This window comes from Eptatretus burgeri, chromosome 5 (genome assembly GCF_056783735.1).
Source record: "Eptatretus burgeri isolate ZD-2024b chromosome 5, Ebu_testis_v1, whole genome shotgun sequence".
NCBI classification, from domain to species: Eukaryota; Metazoa; Chordata; class Myxini; order Myxiniformes; family Myxinidae; genus Eptatretus; species Eptatretus burgeri.
Genome location: NC_140965.1, coordinates 44,979,374 through 44,994,863, shown reverse-complemented (window position 1 = coordinate 44,994,863; position 15,490 = coordinate 44,979,374). Strand labels below are relative to the sequence as shown.

Here is a 15,490-nt window from a genome sequence, read left to right as displayed (position 1 = left end):
GCAGCCTCTTCCCTCTCTTCAGACCTTGAAAAAACATCACAAGCTGGTCCAACATTTGGAAGACGTCTTTCAATCCTGACAAATCTCTTACACTCACCATCTCTCTCCAAAAGGACCGTCTGGCAAACCCTCTACTTTCTTAACACTTTTCTTGAGGAAGTTCAGTCATTCAAAGTCCTGGGTCTCACCATCAGCCATGATCTTTCTTAGGCAAACCACATTTTAAAGTTGGCCTCAAAAGCCAGCCAACAACTGGGCATCCTCCGTCATACAAAGTCCTTCCTTGGCACACTTGAATCTCGATCCACCTACAAGTCTTTCATCCACAGCTTGATGGAGTGCTGCTCTCCCCTCTGGGCTGGCTCCCTGCCTCACATCGTGCCCAGCTTGATGCCATGGAAACCAAGGCCTTCAAAATTATTGAAATCTCCCGCAATGAAGCAGAGTCAATAGTCCAATCACTTCGCCATCGCAGACAGGTCGGTGGTCTCTCTGTCTTCCACTGCCTCCTTTCTGGTCTTGCACCTTTTGCTCTTTCCATGCTTTGTCTTCCCCTAGGTTTCTGCAGGGCACACACAGTCCACCATCAACCCCCTTCTAGTGAAACTACCTAAAACCCAGGATCACTGCTCACCTCCACTCATTTGTTCCTCTTTTTCCCCACCAGTGGAACCAACTTCCACATCCTCTTCCATCTCATTCTTCCCTCCAGGTCTTCAAAACAGCTGGTCATCACCATCTCAGATCGTCCCCAATCCAAAACCATGAACCTTTCTACCCTCGTTAACCCACCCCAATCCCTCCTCCTTCAAAATTTCCAGTCTCCCCTCCTGAGAGTTTCCTTCTGTATCCATCCTGTCCACCCTATGCATCCTCTACTGCCCCCCTTTCCTCCCCACGCCGATTGTTGTCCAAGTCTGCCTCTCTCTTGGCCTTCGGCTCTGCTGTTCCTTTTGTCCTGATCTGTTCAGTGTACTAGTATTGCTCTTCCATAGGCTGACACTTTGTATACAAAAAAAAGAAAAAAAAGGATCAACTTCATTCACAAGGACAAATTATTGGGTGTTAAGAAAACCAAAATGATTCCAAGTTTACACTCTTGTGCTGGCAGTTGTACTCTATATCCATCCTTCTACAGAAAAAGCAACAGCTTTACAAAACGACATATTTTCAGTGTGAGCAGATTGCAACGTCTGATGGCAGGTTTCACAAATTTGAGATCAAATAACAGGTTGAGTGGATTCCCATTCCCAACCACGTTGAGTGGATACCAAAGGATTACAGTCATCTTTGTGTTTGATTTTTGAGATTACATTGCCAAAATAAATGGACATTTTGACATTGCATCTTCATTGTTACGTATTTGTGAATTTCAATGAAAAATTATACCAGCCTCGGTGTTATAATGGTCGGAGTGTCTGCTCCGAGACTGAGAGATCAGTGGTTTGAACCCCAGCCGAGTCATACCAAAGAACTTTAAAAAAAAAAAAGATAAAAATAAAAAGGTACGTGCTGCTTCCTTGCTTGACATTCAGCATTTAAAAGGATAAGAGCATGGACAATCCCCATAGGTTGGCGTCCATGGGGAGGAGGAAATTGCTCGTTAGGAAATGCCCCGCTGAGTGCGGTGTGAAAGTCGGCATCATTGTGGCATTGCTGGTAGCCAAGGTAGAGTGCCCCGGGAAGTGGCTGTGTTTGTCTCATCGAACAGTCTTGTGTTGTATCTCACGTATTTGTCTTTATATTCTTGTGTATGAGATGTATGTATGTGTGGCAGCATCACTACAAGCCTTAGATCCTGTAATAAAAAGTAAAAATAAGAAAAGAAAAGGCTTAAAGAGCGAAATCATTAAAATGAGTAAGCAAAATAAAATAAACTTAAAATTCTAAATTGAACATTATATATGCGGGGGGGGGGAGGAGGGCGGGGGGGGAGGGCAGGGGGAAAACTTCACATAACAGGAAATAAAAGAAACTCTCAACAGAACCTCCCCCCTCAATATTCTCCCAACACAAACTTAAGCTTCCAGTGCGCAGGTTGAGCTGCTCCTCAGGCAGTGGGCTTTGTGGTAGAGCAGCAATAACAGCCTTCCGATGTAGAGGTGCTGTTCCTGGTGGCATAAGTGACACCGGAGAGATGGCTGGCACTGACTTTGCAGGCCGCAGGCCAGAGGATGCAGGTGATGACTCAGCCTTATGTTCCTTGCGTGAGCGTTGCTGCAGCACCTTTATCATGGCATCCTTTTCAATTATCTGTGCGTGCAATGTCTTTATCCTGTATGCCACACCCAGAGATGAAAATTGGGGTTCAAAAGGTTGAGACGACACCCTGCTTTCATGGTGACAAAACCGACTTTTAAAAGCAACACTCCACAAAAGGGTAGGAGTGATTCATTTGCAAACTCAACAAACCAGCCAAAATAGAGGGTGTGTTCGGTGCATGCACACAACACCACTCTTACGGTGGTTAGGCAAATCTTTCAGAACCACATACCTGACTGCTATCTCCTTTTTAACAAATCGGTACTTGCCTGCTCTCCATATCATGGCACCGGCGATTGGAGAGCAAGAGACCCTCCTCCTCTTCCTCTGGCATACACACCTCCAGTGAGCTTCCAGAGAAACTCCCATGTGGAGAGTGAGTGATGAGAGTGGTATCCCTAAAGGGGAATTGGAATGAGTGACTATCTTGAAACAACATTGCAAATGGGCAACTCCCGATTTGAGAATGTCCACAACAAAGAACGTCATTTTCGTCCACCTGACAGGCTGATTTATATACATTTTGATTTATTTGAGTGTCTTTGTACTGTTTTATGTCAGGATGTATGCATTATTGTCGTGGACTTTATATTTATTTTAATAATAATAATTTTACTACACTCTTTATAGTTTTTAATTCTCCTTAATGACTATCTACATTGTTTTAACAATTAATATGCTGTTATATATATATATATATATATATATATATATATATATATATATATATATATATATATATATATATATATATATATATATATATATATATATATATATATATAAATATATTGTTGCGAATTCGCGCCCGCCGGCGTGCAAACGGCCACGTGACTCGAATCGCGGCACGTCGCCCACCGGACGGACAATTCTGTCGTGACCCTCTCAGAGTAATGCCGGGAGCTAGTCACGGGTGGGCCTTTCGGCCTCACCACGATCGTGCCAATCGGCCACCCGCGTGGGATAGGGTTGTTCGCCAAACTCGACCTACCTAAGCATCCACGCGGAGGGGAGACCGGGCGATCGCACCTCGCCGCAGGTCGACCCCGGACACGGGCCGCTTAAGCGACCCGTTCCGTACTATCGGGACAACCGAGTGGTGTTATCGTCGGCCTCGGCGGTTCCGATTAATTATCGGGCGTATTAAGCCCACTACCAACTCTTTACGTGAAGCAAGATGGAGATTCAATTGAAGAAAAGATGAAGCGAAACGGGAAAACAGTTCAACATGATGCACATTTATTCCGCGGCACACGGAGAGCACACATATACAATTAAAACAATTATGCACAAAAAGCAAATGTAACAAAAGAAACAATGACGCAGAGATACTACCGACTAAGACCGACACACGGCAACACTTAACAGTTTTACTTCACCAGACTGGCGCCACACACACACGTTTACACAGAAACAAAAGAAAAGGCCACCCTCAAAGACAAGGGGGCAGACGGGGCCTGTGGGCCAATATTTGCGCGGGACCTGAAAGAGTGGTCAGGTCCGCGAGACCGGGTGGGTCCTACCCGTGTCTTTGTGATGAGCCGCAAATGTGGCAGCGCGGCGGTGCCCCGACTTCGTGATCCTTCGCGGGTTTCGTTGGCACTGCTTGGAGTGGGGTGGGAACGGGGCCCCCTTTTCGCACTATCTCAGCGCGGGGGGAAAAAGGGGGGGGGGAATTGTTAATGCTCTGGGGAAAGAGGATAGCTGGCTTGCTTGGGTCCCGCGACGAGCGATTCCACCGCGACCTCGTCGCCGACCACCGTCTTCCTTGCCTCGGACCCGAACTCCTCGGTCTCTTCCCCCAATTCTCCTCAGCCGACTGCCGAAAACCACCGGGACGCCCTCTCCTCCCAACTCCACTCCACGCTCCAAAATGACTCTGCCCAAAACACTCTCCGCTCTTCCAAGGCCGACTCTGCTCAAACCGACTCTCTCCAAAACTCTCTCCGCTCTTCTGCCACTCTCCGCTCTTCCAAGGCCGACTCTGCTCAAACCGACTCTCTCCAAAACTCTCTCCGCTCTTCTGCCACTCTCCGCTCTTCCAAGGCCGACTCTGCCCAAAACACTCTCCGCTCTTCCAAGGCCGACTCTCCGCTCTTCCAAAACCGACTCTGCCCAGATTCGCCTCGCGCTCGGCGCTTTATAGGCCGGCAGGAGAACCCATATGCAAATTTCTGGATCAGAACGAGCTCGGGGGCGGAGCCACGCTCGCCCATTGGACAGAGAAAAAGGGGCGTGAATCTCCCCTGATCCTAGAATTTGCATATCTCGATTCCACACAGACGCGCCTGGAGGCGGGGCCAAACCGGCCCGCGCTTGCTGATTGGACGGATCAGAAGTGGGCGTGTAGCATTCCTGATCTGAATTCTCCTCGGAAAGGCCGCATTTTGCACTCGCAGCTCGGCGCGCGTCCCGTACGAGCCCAGGACAGCCTGATGCTCGGTGCTCACAGGTGGTGCGGGAATGGCCGCAGAAGGAGAGAGGTGAAGGTGGTGGAGGGTTTATGGTGGTGGTTTATGGCCATGGCGCCGTTTGGAATGGTGGTGATGCGATGCTTGCGGGAGCGAGTTGTGAAGGTAAAGATCGTGGCTGTTGGCGTTGTTGTGTGATGGTTGGAGCGTGGTTGGTGTGATGGCGGTTGAGACGTGGTTGGTTCAAAATAAAGATAGAACAGAAAAACGGAAAAAATAAAGATAGAACGGAAAAAAATGTGTGATTCATCTGGGCTGCGACGCTTTGAGTTAGCCATTTTTCTTTCTCTATCGTTATTTTGGACCATTAAGCCGCCAACAACTCAAACACCACCACCTTCGCCTCTTTACCTCCACAACTCCATCCCGCAAACATCGCTTCACCGCCATTCCCAAACGATGCCCGCCAACCACCAAACCACCACAGCAAACCCCCCACCACCTTCGCCTTTCTCCTTCCACAACCATCGACCCCACCACCAGTCAACACCGAACGTCGTACTGTCCGAAGCCGTTCGGTGATTGCTGCCGAACGCAGCAAGCCGCGAGTGCAATGGATTCCTTACGGGAGAGAAATTCGGATCAGGGGAGGTTCACGCCCCTTTTCCTCCATCTAATGGGCGAGCATCAGGTGGTGTGGCCCCGCCTCCAAGCGCGATGGATGTGAATTCCTCCCAGGAAGGAATTCGGATCAAAAGAGACTCACGCCCCTTTTTGCCACACCAATGGCTGAGCAGAGGGTGGCGTGGCCCCGCCTCCAATTGCGTTTTGATCCTAAAATCTGCATACAGGCTCCTCCCCCAGTCTATGAAAGACGCGAGTCTGTGTGGAACTCGTTGTTGTCATGTGGGGGTCGCTTTTCCCGTGGTTGGTGTAGTCTCGTCGCTGGGCTCGTCTCGTGGTTGGTGTAGTCTCATCGCTGGGCTCGTCTCGTGGTTGGTGTAGTCTCATCGCTGGACTCGAGCCACCTTCGCTTTCACAAGCGACAAAGCCAGCCAGCCATTCCCCTCGCATCAACAATTCCCCCCCCCCATCCGTGCTGAGGTAGTGCCGGTGGCCCCGTTCATTCCCCACCCTAACCGTGGTGCCGACCAAACCGTGCTGGCGCGGAGCACGCCGGAGAGGGCTCACCGACCATGCCAGGGGCACGGAGTCGGGGCGCAGCTGCGCTGATATTGCGGCTTGCCTGCCATCGCGTCACGAGGACGCGGGTAAGACCTTTTCGGTCTCGTGGACCTGGCCGCTCCTCCAGGTTCCGCGCACATTTGGTCCACGGACCCCGTCTACCTCCCTGCCTATGGGGAGGTCTTTCCTCTTTATTTTGAATGAATGATGTGGCGCCGAGTCCCGACAAGTAAAATTGTTTAAGTGTTGTAAATAATTATAGTCGGTAGTAGTGCTTTTGCTTTCGTTGCATTTTGCTTTTGCGGTACATTGCATTACTGTCTTACGTGCGTGTGTTATGTGTGTGAAATAAAAGTGCTTGCTTATTGAACTGTTTTCCCGTTTCATTGCGTCCTTTCCTCCGTTGAAAGTTCCATCTTGCATCACGTAAGGGATTGGTAGTGGGGTGAAACACCCGAGAAGTAATCTGAACCGTCGAGGTCGACGAGAACTCCACTCGGTTATCCCTGCAGCATGGAACGAGCCCCTTAAGCGGTTCGTGTCCGAAGTCGACCTGCAGCGAGGTACGATCGCCCGGTCGACCACTCGCGCAGGTACTTGGGTAGGTCGAATTTGGCGAGCAACCCTGTTCTGTGCGGGTGGGCAATTGGCACGATCGTGGTGAGGTTAAACCCCCACCCATGACTGGCTCCTGGCGGTAGTTCCCGGAGGGTCACGACTGAATTGGCCGTTCCGGTGGCGACGTTCCGGTGGCGACGCGTCGCGATTCGAGTTACGTGGCCGATCGCACGCCCAAGCGGGCGAAATTCGTAGCAATATATATATATATATATATATATATATATATATATATATATATGTATATATATATATATATGTATATGTATATGTATATATATATATATATATATATATATATATATATATATATATATATATATATATATATATAATCTTCTTCTTTCGGCTGCTCCCGTTCGGGGTCGCCACAGCGGATCATGCATCATGATCCGCGTAATGATTTGGCACAGGTTTTACGCCAGATGCCCTTCCTGACGCAACCCTGGTCGCCTCTTATGACACAGGGATATGGTACACCTATTCTAACCGGGGTATACACCAGCCCAATACACAGGTACTCACTTCGCCGACCTCGGAAGGATGACAGGCTGAGTCAACCCCCTGGTGTATTAATTCAGTGGCCCAATGGGGATTGAACTCAGGACCTTTTGGATCCCAAGCCACTGCCCTAACCACTGCGCCAACACCAGGCATGTATATATATATATATATATATATATATATATATATATATATATATATATATATATATATATATATATATATATATATATATATATATATATATATATATATACATATTGTTGCGGTTGAGGAAATTTGCAAACCACCATTCAGGTCCCGTAGGTGAGATATCTCTGTAAGTACATGTGTAGTTTGCCCCCAAACCCGTTGTTTAGAGGGAATAAATGTGATTCATTCGGGCTGCGACCCTTTGAGATAGCCGTTTTTCTGTTCTATCTTTATTTTGAACCAACCACATCTCAACCGCCATCACACAACAACCACCAACCACAACGCCGCTTCACAACAACAACAACAACGCCAACAGCCACGATCTTTACCTTCACAACTCGCTCCCGCAAACATCGCATCACCGCCATTCCAAACGGCACCATGGCCATAAACCACCACCTTAAACCATCCACTACCTTCACCTCTCCTTCTGCGGCCATTCCCGCACCACTTGTGAGCACCGAGCGTCAGGCTGTCCTGGACTCGTGCAAGACGCGCGCCGAGCCGCGAGTGCAAAATGCGGCCTTTCCGAGGAGAATTTGGATCAGGAATGCTACACGCCCACTTCTGATCCATCCAATCAGCAAGTGCGGGGCGGTTTGGCCCCGCCTCCAGGCGTGTCGGTGTAGAATCGAGATATGCAAATTCTCGGATCAGGGGAGACTCACGCCCCTTTTCCTCCGTCCAATGGGCGAGCGTGGCTCCACCCCCGAGCTCGTTCTGATCCAGAAATTTGCATATGGGTTCTCCTGCCGGCCTATAAAGCGCCGAGCGCAGGGCGAATTTGGGCAGTCTGTCGGGGTTCGGAGTCTGTCGGGGAGCTGCAGAGAGAGGAAGCCTGGAGCTTGGAGCGCGGTCGAGTCGGTTTGAGCGCAGAGTCGGCCTTGGAGGAGCGGGGAGTCGGCCTTGGAAGGGCGAAGAGAGTTTTGGGGCAGAGTCGGGTTGGAGCGCGGAGTGGAGTCGGGAGGCGAGGGCGTACAGGTGGTTTGCTGCAGTCGGCTGAGGAGAATGGGGGAAGAGACCGAGTAGCTCGGGTCCGAGGCAAGGAAGACGGCGGTCGGCGACGAGCACGCGGTGGAATCGCTCGTCGCGGGACCCAAGCAAGCCAGCTATCCTCTTTCCCCAGAGCATCAACAATTCCCCCCCTTTTTCCCCCCGCGCTGAGATAGTGCGAAAAGGGGGCCCCGTTCCCACCCCACTCCAAGCAGTGCCAACGAAACCCGCGAAGGAGCACGAAGTCGGGGCACCGCCGCGCCGCCACATTTGCAGCTCATCACAAAGACACGGGTAGGATCCACCCGGTCTCTCGGACCTGACTGCCCTTTCAGCTCCCGCGCAAATATTGGCCCACAGGCCCCGTCTGCCCCTTGTCTTTGAGGGTGGCCCTTTTCTTTTACTTTGGAGTAAATGTGTTGTTGGCGCCGTCTGTAAAGTAAAACTGTGTAAGTGTTGCCATGTGCACGCGTAGTCGGTTGTAGATCTGCATTGTTGTGTTTTTTTGTTGCAATTGCTGTAGGTGCATTCTGTTTAATTGTATATGTGTGCTCTCCGTGTGCCGCGGAATAAATGTGCATCATGTTGAACTGTTTTCCCGTTTCGCTTCGTGTTTTCTTTAATTGAATCTCCATCTTGCTTCACGTAAAGGGTTGGTAGTGGGCTTAATACGCCCGATAATTAATCGGAACCGTCGAGGCCGACGATAACACCGCTCGGTTATCCCGATAGTACGGAACGGGTCGCTTAAGTGGCCCTTGTCCGGAGTCGACCTGCGGCGAGGTGCGATCGCCCGGTCTACCCTCCGCGTGGATACTTAGGTAGGTCGAGTTTGGCGAACAACCCTATCCCACGCGGGGGGCTGATTGGCACGATCGTGGTGAGGCCGAAAGGCCCACCTGTGACTATCTCCCAGCGTTAGTCCGAGAGGGTCACGACAGAATTGTCCATCCGGTGGGCGACGTGCCGCGATTCGAGTTACGTGGCCGTTCGCACGCCGGCGGGCGCGAATTCGCAACACTGGTGTCAGGAGTGGGATACAAACCCATCCCCCTCCTCGCGGCACTGGTGTCGGAGAGCGGGAAAACGGGCTCTCCTGTCTCCAGCTAAATTCACGGGAATCGGTTCAGGGGTGAGAGGAGCGACCCCCGATTCCCTCCAAATTACGAGCAATTAAAATTAACCCCTTACGAGAAATAAGATGGAGTCTCAAGGCGAGCGGGAGCCGGGGGTATTAGGTATGTGTAGTAATGTAGGATCCATGGCCCAGGTCGGTTCTTTTTATAATTATAACCCCACCACTAACTGTGGTCAGTGGGAGCGGCTTGAGCACGAACTTTGCCGGCAAACGGAGTCGCACAATGGCAGCGCGATCGCACCTCAGCACAGCACGGAGCGGGCTGATATTAATAGCACAACTAACGGCACAGCACGAGGCGTGAGCTCCCAGTCACCGGTTCAAGCCACGTGGTCATGGCATGTGCCATGGCAGGCATGGCAGGATGACTATGAAAGCATTGGCAGGCTTCAGGCACAATTGGGGGATGTCTTGGAAAAGGTGAAGCGTTATGAAGAATATATCGAGGAGGTGCAAAGTGGAGTGGACGAGTCGCAACGGCACGCAGACGAGCTTCAGAAAAATTACGTGTACGGAGGGACACAGCGATTGGACGATTTACTGGAACGAATTCGGTGGCAAAAACATGACTTGGCCAATAGAGTCGACGAACTATGTGGGAAAAAGAATTTGGTAGTGTTTTATACCCGTCAGTTGGAATATGCGAAGAGCAAACTGAACAAAAGAATAGAGGAACAGCAGATTGGTATCTCCCAGGATAGGAAACAATGGGAGGAAGAATGGAAAACCGAGCTCGAAAAGAAACAAAAGGAGCACGACTTGGAAGTAAAACAATTAATGGAAAAATTATTGGAGGAAGCAAGGCGGTTCAAAGAACTGGAGGGGAGAGTGAGGGAAATACAGTTGGAAGAGAAAAAATGTGAACACGTTGGAGAGTTGGAACAATTAAAGGAAGAGATAAGAACAGGCAATCAGGAAAGAGAAAGCCGAGAACGGAAGATAAAAAAGAGGAGAGAGACAGCTGGAGGAAAGGACGGAGGAATTGCTGGAAAAGTCAGAACAGTTCGAAGAACTGCAGGGAGAATTGAGGGAGGAAGGAGAAAGGAAAACGAAGCTCAAAAAGGAAAAACGCAAACAAGATGGGGAATTGGAACTACTGAAGCGAGAGGTAAGGGCAAGCCAGTTTAAAAGAGAAATCCTGGAAGGGGAGATAAGAATGGGAAAGGAATGGCAGAAAAAACTAAATGAATACAGTAAAAAAGGGACAAATTGAGGAGGTAAGCGGTGGAAAGAAGAGATGAAATGAGTGAAGAAGCATGCAAATTGAGGCAGGAATTAGAAACAAAAACTTCTGAGATACAGAAACACGAAAACAAAGAAAGAGGATTAAAAGACGAACTGAGGATGTTAAAAGAGGAAAGGAAGAGAGCAGAGAATGAAACGTTAAGGAACCACACTGAGCAGATTGAACAATTAGAAGCCAAAGCAAAGTCGGAGTGTGCGGAGATGAGAAAGGAATTGGAAAAGAAAGCTTCTGAGTTACAGAAACACCAAAACAAATAGATGGAATTACAAAACGAGTTGAGGATGGTGAGAGAAGAAAGAACGACAGCAGAGAATGAAACGTTAAGGAACCACACTGTACAGATCGAACAGCTGGAAGCGAAGGCCAGATTAAAGAATGAGATGCAAGAAAGAGTAATGATGGAAGAACGAATAAGACAGGAGAAGGAAGTCAGCCAACTGAAAGAAATAACAAGATTGCAGAATGAGGAACAAGGAAGACAGTGGAATAGGAAATACAAAGAACAAGGAATCAGACAGGAGAAAGAAATCCGTCAATTAAAGGAAACGATGAGATTGCAGAACAAGGAACAAGAGAAACAGTGGAATAAAAAACTAAAAGAGTATGAATTTGAAACTGAACGACAAAAGGAAAAAAATAGGTTGGAATATGAGGAGAAGTTGAAGGAGCAAGGAATGAAGCAGGAAGGAGAAATCAGGAGATTGAAGGACACAAGGAGATTGGAGAGGGAAGAACGAGAGGAACAATGGGAAAGAAAACAAAAGGAACATGAAGCCGAGGTTGACCAATTGAAATTAAAGGCGAGGCTGGAGTGCGAGGAGATAGACAAAGAACAGCGAATGAAACACAAAATGGAGATGAACCAAATGAAGAAAACAATGAAACTGGAGAAGGAAGGACAGGAGAGGAAACAAGGAAGAGTAGTGAGAGAACAGCAAATGAAACACAAAAGGGAGATTAACCAAATGAAGCAAACAACGAAACTGGAGAAGGAAAGACAGGAGAGGAAACAAGGAAGGGTAATGAGAGAACAGCGAATGAAACACAGGAAGGAAATGAGCCTATTGAAAGAAACGATGAGATTGGAAAATGAAGAGCAGGAGAAACTATGGGGCAGGAAACAGGAACAATGTGAGTTGGAAATTGAACAACTAAAACGGGGAGCAAGATTGGAGTCCACGGAGAATGAAAAACTCCAGAGGGAGAATGAAGAACTCAGGAAGTTCCGAGAGGAGGAACGACTCAGAAGGAGCCAGGAAGCAGAACAACGCAATAAGGTGGGATGTGTGACAGCACCACAAGGAGCAATGTCGGTGGTGTAGGACTTAATCGACACCACTCGTCGGATGAAAGAACAATTAGGACCAACCCTAATAAAGGAGACACAAATAAAAATGGAGAAGAGGGTAGAACAACGCAATAAGGTGGGATGTGTGACAGCACCACAAGGAGCAATGTCGGTAGTGCAGGACTTAATCGACGCCACTCGTCGGATGAAGGAACAATTAGGACAAACCCGGATAAAGCAGACACAAATAAAAATGCAGACGAGGGAAGCAACAAAGACAAAGAAGGAAATGAATGTATTGCCAGAGACACGGAAGATAGAGAGTGAATTGGACGGGAATAGAGACGCACACACACACACAGAGTTCGTGGAGGGCGATGAGGGGGAGCTCGCAGAGCGTGTCGGGACCCAGTGCGAGCAGCGGGATGGCCTCCTTCGGGAACGAGGGGAGGGAGTATGCCCCCTTGAGGCGAGTCACGACCAGGTGGGTTCGGTCGTGTCGAGCGAGTTCGAGGGGAGGAGTGCTGCGAACGGGTGCATGCCGAGCTTGGGGGGTATAGAGGCCCCGGAACCCCTTGTGGGGACACGAATCCCCAGTGTGGTTGTCCCTGTGTGTGTGGTGCAAGGTGTGAGTGCGCCCCCGTGTGTGGAAGCGACCCCGTGTGTGAGTGGTGTGGTGGCAAGTGTGCCGAAGGGCGTGCTCCCCAGAACGCCGTGTGTGGATGAGACACCGCGGGCGAGTGCCCCCGCGTGTGTGAGTGGTATGGTTTGTGTGAGGGAAATGGCACGAGTGAGTGAGCGGCCGAGTGTGAGAGAGACAGCGTGTGCAAGGTCGCTGTGTGTGAGGGAGATGTCGGTTGGCATGCGGGAGCACGCAGCCGCGTCTCCCGGTGTGAATGTGATGGAGTGGTGTATGAGTGTCGTGGCACGCGGGAGTGCGTGTGTTGAATGGAGACGACAACGGCGACGGTCGGACAAAAGCCGAGTGGCGGCTGTAGTTGGATTGGAAACCGCGCCGGGTTCACTCAGCAGCGAGCGCGAGGTCCGTGCTGTGCAACGCACGAGGCCACCACGTGCTCGCTTGTGGGAGTGAAGCCCGGTCCGGAAACGAGCGCGGTGAATGTTGCCGATCACGCGACGGACAAAGTTTAGGCAGGATTACGGATTTGGACCGGACGGGTTCTCCACGCGAGAGGGTGTGTTCAGCTCCAACGGGCAGAACACATGTGTTCGCGTGGTGAACCCCTCGAGATGTGAGGCTTGTGTTTTTTTTATGCATCGGGTGACGTCATGGCTGCGTGCATGATTGGAATCCGGCAGGAGGGTGAATCCCTGCCGGATGGTACCGTCCAAGAGGGACGAGGGATGCGAACAGCTGCCATGACGTCACGCCACAGGTGCGCGGCTGTGAATTTCCGCGCTGGTGCACAGGTTGTGAGTTTCCGCGCTGGTGCTATGTGAAAAAAAAAAAGCAAGCCTCGCTTTCGGGTGAACAGGATTTCCTGGGCAAGGGGTGGATGATCCCCTTGGCCTGGGCACAGGATGGCACTAGTTAGGGGGAAGGGTTAGCTTAGTTAGACCGGCTCCATGGGGCAGGGGTAAGTCCTCATGGGGCCCGTGGAATGGATGAGGTAGAGGGATTTTAGCCAGATTTAGGTTGGGAAATTGATTAATGGGATTAATTGGAGACAGTGACAGACTGTGGATGTGTAGAGGGGACGTAGTTTAGCTACGTAGTGTTAAATGGAGCGTGCTATAGTTTAAGGGACGACGTGGGAGCACGAGTTAGTAAGGGGATGTAGTTAGAAGGATGGCGGAGTTCAGTGGTGTGTGTGTTGAAGAGTTGGTGAGTGAAGTGGAAGCATGTGCTTGGTGAGTGAGTGAGGCCAGCGGGTCTGTGTGAGTGGAACAAATGGGGAATGCATGGTGCGATGAGTGATTGGGGGGAGGAGTGACTCCCGCCCAAGGGACCCCAGGGTCAGTGTAGACTGAGTGAGTGGGTTAGTCAAATTAACAAAAATGGAGGTCGTTTTGCTGTTGGTGTGAAAGTAGGCTCGAAACCCGTTTAGATGGGTGCAAGAGCCCTGTTGACGGGCTGGGAGCGTGGCTGCGAAAGGTGAGTATTGCTGAGTGGGTACCCTGGGCACCAGGCTTGTCGGCCGCGGTAGGCCAAGGGCCCGTGGGGGGCCGGGATAGCATAGTGGGCACGAGTGCGTCCATTTGGTGCGGGGGCCCGGGGCGCCATTAGCTGCGTGGGCAGTGTTGTGGGCACGGGTGACCCTCGGAAAGGGGCCCGGGAAGCCAGCCTGCCACGTGTGCGTTTCAGGGGAGTTGCCATGGGGGGCACTCCCCGGTGTTTCGGGAGCTGGTAGGCTCGGAGACAGTGTAGTGCCCGGGGGTGCCATCGTAGGAGAATCGGCAGAGGGTCGTGCCTGCCAAGGGGAGCCACGCATCCCAGCCATGAGACCGTGTGAGGGCACGGAAAGAAAATTGGGGGGGCGAGGCCTGAAATTGTGAGGACACTAACACAGGCGACGGGAATCTGGGTTTTTAGAACCAATAGCTTAAGCGAGAGGCGCTTGTTGAAAGCCCCGGGGTAGTTTAAAGGTAAATGGATAGGGTAGATTAGGAAGTGTACCCCTCCGCACCATCCATCCCTTCGCTCTCGTTGTGGGCTGCTGGACCCACTTTGGGTTAAGATTGCTGAACTCTGGGGAGGCCATTCTGAGACTTCGTTGGGCCTCGACACATGACGCTAGCCCTCCCTCATTCCCCTCCGGGAAGGGAACGTAGGGGTTGGGAGTAGGCTCGGTGACAGGATAGGTTTGCCGAACAAGGACAGTAAAGGGGGTTAGGGGACGATTTATAGTGGGGAAGTAAAAATAAAAACAACAAAAAATAAGTTGGGGCTAAATTGGGTTTCACAAATTAAGGGAGTGGGTATGGACAGTGACAGACAAAGGCGATAGGTTGGGAGGGAGACCGTAGGGTAGGTCTGGGCCCGCCTTACGAGTGGCCAGCACCACCGCACTTCCTCCACTGCAAGGCAAATGCCGGCCCACTTCATCGGCAGCTGTTGTTTTGCTGCGAGGCCTGTACTGGCCGGATCGTCTGCAGCTGTTTACTGCAAGGCCTGTGCTGGCTAGATCGTCTGCCGGCTGTGTTTGACTGCAGCATCCCTGTTCTGCCGGCTTTGTTTGCCTGCTGCCTTTGCCATGCCATGCCCACTGCCCCTGTTCACCAGGCCCGTTCAATTTTGCTTTGCCCCCCCCCCCCCTGTTCATTGCCATGTGCGCCAGGATCAGAAAGCAACAGTTTGCAAGCTGTGAGAACTGCCCTGTTGGCAGCTACAACACGGGCCTGCAGTGGCGGCCCGTGCACCGTGTTTGCGTCCATCCATTCATCCATTCATCCATCTATCCATCCATCCGTTGTGCTCATTGCGTGTGCCACTTGAGCTGGCACGGAGACTGCGTTGGTGCAGTCCGTGCACCGTTTTGTTGCTTGCGTCAGTGCCCGTTCAGTGTTCTGCAGGGACTGCCTTGCGGGCAGCCGCACCAGGAGACTGCGTTTGTGCAGCCCATGCACCGTTGTGGTTCACTGCGTTCAGTTCAAAAGGGGAGGCCGAGGACTGAGTGTGAGCAGCCGGC

At 50.8% G+C, this 15,490-nt stretch overlaps 1 protein-coding gene across 2 annotated transcripts in view; it reads right to left on the bottom strand.

The window, feature by feature from the left end:
* Window positions 1-15,490, bottom strand: part of LOC147026341 (angiomotin-like protein 1) — a 103,130-nt gene that overhangs the window by 3,892 nt on the left and 83,748 nt on the right. For both annotated transcript variants that reach the window (XM_085881661.1, XM_085881660.1), the window contains exons 12-13: window positions 2,532-2,660; window positions 2,019-2,275 (exon numbers count right to left, since the gene is read on the bottom strand). In XM_085881661.1, the coding sequence (XP_085737787.1) occupies window positions 2,019-2,275; window positions 2,532-2,660 (386 nt within the window). The remainder of the gene's footprint in view (window positions 1-2,018; window positions 2,276-2,531; window positions 2,661-15,490) is intronic.